The sequence below is a fragment of the Lutra lutra genome, chromosome X (assembly GCF_902655055.1).
Source record: "Lutra lutra chromosome X, mLutLut1.2, whole genome shotgun sequence".
Lineage (NCBI taxonomy): Eukaryota > Metazoa > Chordata > Mammalia > Carnivora > Mustelidae > Lutra > Lutra lutra.
The window spans coordinates 28980428-28987914 of NC_062296.1; the positions used below are offsets into that span (position 1 = coordinate 28980428).

General features: G+C 45.4%; 1 protein-coding gene and 1 non-coding gene across 2 annotated transcripts; both read right to left on the reverse strand.

The window, feature by feature from the left end:
- Positions 1-682: 682 nt before the first annotated feature.
- LOC125092492 (U6 spliceosomal RNA) lies at positions 683-789 on the reverse strand. Its single transcript, XR_007124954.1, has one exon. It is a non-coding gene; the product is annotated as a U6 spliceosomal RNA (small nuclear RNA).
- A 4199-nt stretch (positions 790-4988) lies between these two features.
- Positions 4989-7121, reverse strand: LOC125092247 (serine hydroxymethyltransferase, mitochondrial-like). Its single transcript, XM_047716622.1, is given in 2 exon segments — positions 4989-5352; positions 5568-7121. Coding segments are annotated over 2 exon segments (1515 nt in total). The 5' UTR covers positions 7066-7121; the 3' UTR covers positions 4989-5335.
- Between the last annotated feature and the right edge of the window lie 366 nt (positions 7122-7487).

Here is a 7487-nt window from a genome sequence, read left to right on the forward strand (position 1 = left end):
GAACTCATAACCCTGAGATCAAGAGTCACACGCTCTACTGACTGAGTCAGACAGATGCCCCTCCATACATTTTTTAGAATATATTTTTGATTGATGAAATATAGAGATCAAATAATTATTAAGCAACCTCTGATCTCACTTTGTATCTCTGTCCATGCTGACATCACCTATTATTTTGACTTTGTTTAAACCCCAAAATGAAAGTCAAAGGATTAAGAGTTCCTTTTCTGCAAGCGTGGACACAAACGACATGAAAAACAGTTGCCTACCATGAGACTCAGATACAGGATTTATCTGCTACTTGTATCACTTGTTAGATCTTTTGGTTGACCTAAAAATTTTAAGCTCTGGAAACAATGTTGAAAACCTCAGACCATACCAAACCACTGACCTCTTAGAGTCAGAATAAAATTGTATGCAGCTAAGATTGAAGAAATCTCAGAAAACTGTTTGGAAACTGACATGCCAGGGCTCAATGTTCAGAGATGTGTCTTCCCTTACATTTAAGAAGAGTAAGGTTTAAAATAGTTAATAATATGCATTAGCATGGTCAGAAAAATTATAGGTCTTGCCTTGGATTTTGATTTACTTTTGAATTTTTTCATAATTCAACTGATTTTCTGACCATCCAAGACTTAGTATTAAATAGTAAAAGTACTCCATTTTTGTAACTCTTTATTTTTAAAATATGGAATGCTTCATGAATTTGCGTGTCATCTTTGGACAGGGGCTGTGCTAATCTTCTCTGTGTCATTCCAGTTTTAGTATATGTGCTGCCAAAGCGAACACCATAACTCTAATTTATTTTTTGTTTTTAACAATTTTATTTATTTATTTGAGAGAGAGAGAGCACGCACGCGCACAAGTAGGCAGAGCAGAAAGCAGAGGGAGAGGAAGAGGGAGAAGTAGGCTTCTTGCTGAGTAAGGAGCCTGATGCGGGGCTCGATCCCAGGACCCTGGGATCCTGACCTGAGCTGAAGGCAAACTCTTAACCAACTGAGCCCCCCAGGTGCCCCAACTCTTTATTTTGAATGTCATTTGATTTTGATCCTGTCTTGTTGGATTGGGCATAGCATTGTTCTATTTTGCAGTGTAGTGATTAAGGAAAATATGCTAGCCTATCTTATTTCTTGAAATTTAAATCAAAATTTTTTCTATTCTTAGGCAGATGGTGTTATTAAACTGAATCTCATGCTAATTTATTGCAGATAATGTAAAATATCTTTGAGACTTTTAGATATATTACAGCTGAAGAACAATAATATATTTCAATACCTTTATTAAATTTTTTCAGGAGTTCAAGATATTTTGTTTTAGTGAATTATGGATATTTCTTTCCTAATTCTAATTATCTTCTTTTCTTATAGTTTATCACACTGGTTTCCTAGGAACTATTAAAATAAAAGCTTATAATCCTTGGCTATAAAATTGTCTACCACTCTTTCTATTTCCACATTTTATATTTTTACAGTAGACCTGGACTGTTGGTGGTAGGATTCAAATGAGAAGTCAGTTGTATATAGGAACAAATGAGTAAAATGTCTTTCCTTAAATGAGTAAATAAAACTCTAGTTGATTGCCTAAATGTCATTACAAACATTTTCATATTAGTTTTTGTCAGCACTAGAGGTATAATTAACATCTCTGTTTCAGGGCTGTAACTATGAAAGCTGTGTGAGCCTTTAGAGAATTTTAAAAAAAAGGTTTTCAATTAGAAAATGAGAGGCTAATGAAGGACAATTGGCAAAGTAAGGCATAGGCAATTTAGGAGACAGTCATCCTGTTCTTGGCAGTGCCCTAGTAAATAGCCTGAAATTTTAGTGCTCAAAGTGAAGGGGACACTTTAGACATTTATGTTGAATTGGCAAAGGATCTCTTTTTAAAAATCTAAACCATCGAAAGAGCGACCTGTAGTGATGTCAATCATTATCGGTCATTATGATGTTCTGAACTTATTCCAAATATAGCCATCTGTCCTCTCATGCTGGCTGTGGTTCCTCATTTAGATTCTGTTGGACAAGGGATTAGGAGTGAAGAGATGAGGCAGGTGTGGTTGCCTTGGCTGGGCTGATTACCTCATTTCTGGATTCCAGAAACAGCTTTCTAATAGATTTCCTTGCATTCAGTCTTCCTCCTCAGTCATTCTTTGCTACTGTTTTCTTTGTACCAGATTCTAAAGCGTGGCTTTTGTTTTCATCTTCTTGCTTTCTTGCTTAGAAACTTCACAGACTCCTTACTTCCTACTAGTTTAAGTCCATGGTTCACAATCTGATGTTCAAGGCCCTTCATGATCTTGCACAACCACCCATTTCACTCACTTGTTTTGGAGTGTCAGCCATTCAGCCAGGACAGCGAGGTCAGAACAGAGTTGGAACCAGTAACAAGGGCTATTTTTTTTTGAAAGATTTTATGTATTTATTTGAGAGAGGGAGACAGCATGAGAGAGAGAGCACGTGAAAGCAGGAGCAGCGGGGAGGGGAAGAGGGAGAGGGAGAAGCAGGCTCCCCGCTGGGCAGAGAGCCCTATGCGGGGCTCGATCCCAGGACTCTGCCTGAGCCAAAGGCAGATGTTTAACTGACTGAGCCACCCAGGTGCCCCGGTAACAGAGTTTTAACTTGAAAATGCCCAAACCGTGACCTGGGATTCAACTATTTGTATCCAGTTCTCAGACATAATACGGACAAAGACTGAAGTCTATGGGTGGAAGGCTGAGAATGGAATGAAAGGTGTGTGTTAGGCTGGGAATTTCAGGATTTAATCTTTGAATGAAATATGGTAGAAGTTACTGGCTACATATTTTCTGTAGTCCCTATTACTTCCTGGAAGGAGGAGGTATAGCTTGTTAAAAGAGCTATCTCAAGCAGTAGACCAAAGGCCACTGAGACTGATAAGGCCAAGAGGATCCGGACTGGTAAGAGGTGGCTGATACAACACACGAATTCCCTCTATTTCTTTTTACTCTGTACTTTCCTATAACTGTAATTCACTCTTTCTTTTGCTCAGAGGAAAGGATATCTTCCTCTCCATCCACCCCCACTGCACGTGTCCCTATGCCCTGAGCTGGGTGATGCGGAGGGTATGGCCCTTAGACTACAGTCCTACCCTGGGGCAGATACTTCAGCTGACCTTAATGCTGCCAGGGGTCCAGGGTTTTTTCTATGAAAAACTCTTGTTTCCAGTGTCCGAATCCTTCACTGGTAGAGGAATTTAAAGCATAGCTCAAATGAAGGGTCCAGGAACAAAAAGCAAGTGCTGGGGTATGGCAAGCCAGAAGAGGTCAGAGCAAGCATCTAGAACACCGTATGGCCTAGAGTAGATGCCTAGGCATTGATCGTTGCATGAAATGCAAAGTGGAATGAGGATAGCAGGCATGGTCTGCAGCTGAACTTGGTGGGCAAGATTAGAGTGGAGATAGTTGGGAATATAATGAGTTCAGGTGTTAATATGTGGAGTTCGAGGGGCCCCTCAAGCAGCTGGATGTATCTTGCTTTGCTGGCTACATCCAGCTGCTTGGTGGGCATTTCCAAGATGAGTGTGCAGAGAGCTCTGGCTGGAGATACGAATCTGGAAGTCATCAGCGCATGGTCATACTTGAAATCCGAGGCCTAGATGATGACCTCCTGGGAGTGTGTGTGGAGTAAGAGAAGAAGGAGGCTGAGGAAAGTATTCCTGGGAACACCAACTCTTAAGGACCAGATAGAGGCTGAGAGGAAAGAGACCAGCCAAGGAATTAGGAGAAGCAGCAAATAACGGTGGTGTGGTAACTGAACCAAGAATTTCAGTAAGAATGGAGGGGTCAACAGGACCAAATGCTGTAGCCAAACCAAGATAGATAGAGCCAGAATCATGTCTAAGGGATCTGGTCAGATGGACGTCGTTGGTGACCTCAGCAAATGTGTTATAGGACAGTGATGAGATTGGTTCATGTGGTTCTAAGGTGAGAAAGTAGAGATAGTAATTTTGGAGTTCATTGAAGATATTTTGCTGAGAAAGAAAGGAAAGAGAGAAGGAAATAGCTGGAAGCCTGTGTGAAGTAAAGGAAGGATATGTTAAGGAAAGCCCATAGATGGTACAAAGGTAAGGGGAAGGGACCAGGAAAGTGGGAGAAGTTGAAGAAGGTAAAAGGTCCGAGGTGGGAGGGATAGAGAGTGAGAGCACAAGTGGGAGTGGGCTTTAGGCCTGAATGAGTGGAGGGATATCCTTTCCTCTGACCGAAAGAAAGAGTGAATTACAGTTATAGGAAAGTGCAGAGTAAAAAGAAATGGAGGGAATTCGTGTGTTGTATCAGCCACCTCTTACCAGTGCAGATCCTCTTGGCCTTGTCTGTTTCAGTGGCCTTTGGTCTACTGCTTGTGTCCTAGCCCCTTTTCTCTGAGTAGGCTCTGATCAACTCAGACCAGTGCCATCTACCTGCATCTCACCACGTGCCCTGGGGCTTTCCTGTGGGTGCCCAGACGCCATGCACAGTGTAGAGGAGCTAACCTGACCCAGCGGTGCAAAGCTTTGGCTGAAAGCTGAGAGCTAGCTGTTAAATTCTCTTTCTATCTTCCTTGTCGACCGATCAGAGATGTAAGTCATGTATTTATGATCTTTCAAGAAATGGTCCCATGAGCTCAAGCGTGATACCAGTGCACCTTCGTATTGATTCTCTTATTCCTTCGTACCACCCCCACCCCCGCCACCTCTCCCCACTGCTTTCCTGGGATTGCACTCTCTAATAACAGATTAGGCTGAAGCCTGTGGTTTCTGCATGTCACAACAGCTGAATGTCAGCAATTCGTACGATTCAACCAAATAGGACCTCAGCCATTGCTCTCTGCTTTCTGGGGAACTTGGGCTAAGAAACACTTAAGGGTCTTGGCGAAGTAGTTATAGTCTCCTGCTGAATGTGAGCTTGTATTAATAGCTATCATTTATTGAGCATCTGCTGGGGGTAAGGCACTGTACTAATGGTTTTACATATGTAATCTTATTTATTTATTTATTTATTTGCAGGTTAGCATTTTATTAGATAAAAACAGAAAGATGGGTGCCTACCCACCCTTTCCTCTGGCTCACAAGGGCAACTGGCCTCTCTTCAAGTAAAAGCAAGGAGTCTGTAACACTGAGATAATGGGAGAGCTCAGGGCAAAAAGCCCCAGGCCACCTCCTTCTAAGTTTAGTTGCAAAAAGAAATCTTCTCAGCTACAAAGTTCAGAGTATAGCTGGGTCTTTCCCTAAATAAGAGCTCTTCCCTCCTCCAGCAAAAAATGGAAAGATAGTCACTCTCCTCTCCATTGGTCCCAGTAGGCAGGACAATAAACTGCAGTCTGTGGGCCTCATTTCCTAAGGGCCCTCAGCGCTCATCAAAACCAGGCATGGGGGGGGCGCCTGGGTGGCTCAGTGGGTTAAGCCGCTGCCATCGGCTCAGGTCATGATCCCAGGTCCTGGGTTTGAGCCCCACATCGGGCTTTCTGCTCAGCAGGGAGCCTGCTTCCTCCTCTCTCTCTGCCTGCCTCTCTGCTTACTTGTGATTTCTCTCTGTCAAATAAATAAATAAAATCTTTAAAAAAAAAAAAAAAAAAAACCAGGCATGGGGAAGGCCCTGGCAAACTGCTCCACTCGTTGCCTGAGGTCGGCCAGCTGATGACTTGTTTCTGGGTCCTTGAGCAAGAAGGATTTGAAATCCTGGAGTTTGGCAGTCTTGCTCTTCACCTCCAAGCCAATGCTGACACCTTCATCTATGAAGTCCACAACTCTCCGAAAGTCATCCTCGCGGAACTGTCTAGAAGTCAAGGCTGGGGCCCCGAGCCGCAGGCCCCCAGGTGTGATGGCGCTTCGGTCTCCTGGACAGGTGTTCTTGTTGGCTGTGATGGAGACCAGTTCCAGCACCCGCTCAGCCCGAGCTCCATCCAGGCCCTTGGGCCGCAGATCCACGAGCACCAGGTGGTTGTCGGTGCCACCAGACACTAGCGAGTAGCCTCGCTCTAGCAGGGCATCAGCCATGGCCCGAGCATTCTTCAGGACCTGCAGGGCATACTCCCGGAACATGGGGGTGCAGGCCTGCTTTAGGGCCACAGCCACTGCAGCAATGGCATGGTTGTGGGGCCCTCCCTGCAGGGATGGGAACACAGCAAAGTTGATTCGGTCCTCAAATGTGTAAGGGATCTCCCGGCCAGTCTTGGGATCCACAGCCCGCGTCCCCTTCCGGTAGAAGATGAGTCCTGACCTGGCTCCTCGCAGGGTCTTGTGAGTGGTGGTGGTGACAACATCCGCATGCTCGAAAGGTGAGGGGATCACCTTGGCTGCCACCAGGCCACCGATGTGGGCCATGTCTGCTAGTAGGTGCGCCTTGACCTCATCACACACCTCTCTCATTCGGGCGTAGTCGATGAGGCGTGCGTACGCACTGGTACCAGCTATGATGAGCCGTGGGCGGAAAAGTCAGGCCGTCAGTGCCAGCTGGTCATAGTCGATAAGGCCAGTTTTAGGATTTAGCTTATAGGGCATGGACTCAAAGAAAATGGATGTGGCTGAGACCCGCTTGACATCAGACATGTAGCCATGAGTGAGATGGCCCCCGTCGGGCAAGTCTAGCCCCATGATTCGGTCATGAGGCTGCAGAAGGGCTGTGTAGGCGGCCAGATTAGCCGGAGAGCCCGAGTACGGCTGGACATTGACTCCCCACTGCGCAGGATCGAGGTCAAAGGCCTCCAAGGCTCGGCGCTGACACAGCAGCTCTATTTCATCCACTACCTCTGCTCCTCCATAGTATCTCTTGCCAGGATAACCCTCCGAGTACTTGTTGCTGAGAGCGGACCCCAAGGCCTCCAGCGCAACTCGGCTGCAGAAGTTCTCTGAGGCAATGAGCTCCAGGCCACGACACTGCCTGTCCTTCTCCCTCTGCAGCAGCTTCCACATCTCAGGGTCACTGTCTGACAGACTCTCCTGGCCTGTCCAGCCCCTGGATGCTTCTCCAGTGTGGGTCTGGGCCACCTCACTGTGCTGGCACCGGACGGCCTTCCTGACCAGCTGACCACATCTCTGCAGAGGCCGAGTCGCCCAGAGCAAAGAAAAGGGCAGCATCGCAACCCGAGGTCGCAGGAGGTGCAGCCACCAACTCCAGCGGGGTAAAGCAAAAAAGTGTAATCTTATTTAATATATAAAGTAGGAAGTATTTCCGTTTTCCTCATGAAAAAACTGATGTGATTGGAAGTTAGATAACCTGCTCAAGACCATACATCTAATAAGTGGAATCAGATTTCAGACTCTGGTTTTTAAGCCTGCAATCTCTCTCTCTCTCTCTCAAGATTATTTATTTATTTGCAATCTCCTTATAGCATTATGTTGTCTTGTCTAAGCTTAATGTGATAGGGGAGTTAAACCACTGAAAAAGAGAGACTAGAGGTAGTGAGGGACCAGATAACATTTAAAATCGTAAGTTTCTGTGGCTCACACTTATACAGTGGTATAGTGTTCTCCAAGTACCTTCAGCCGTTTGGCTACAG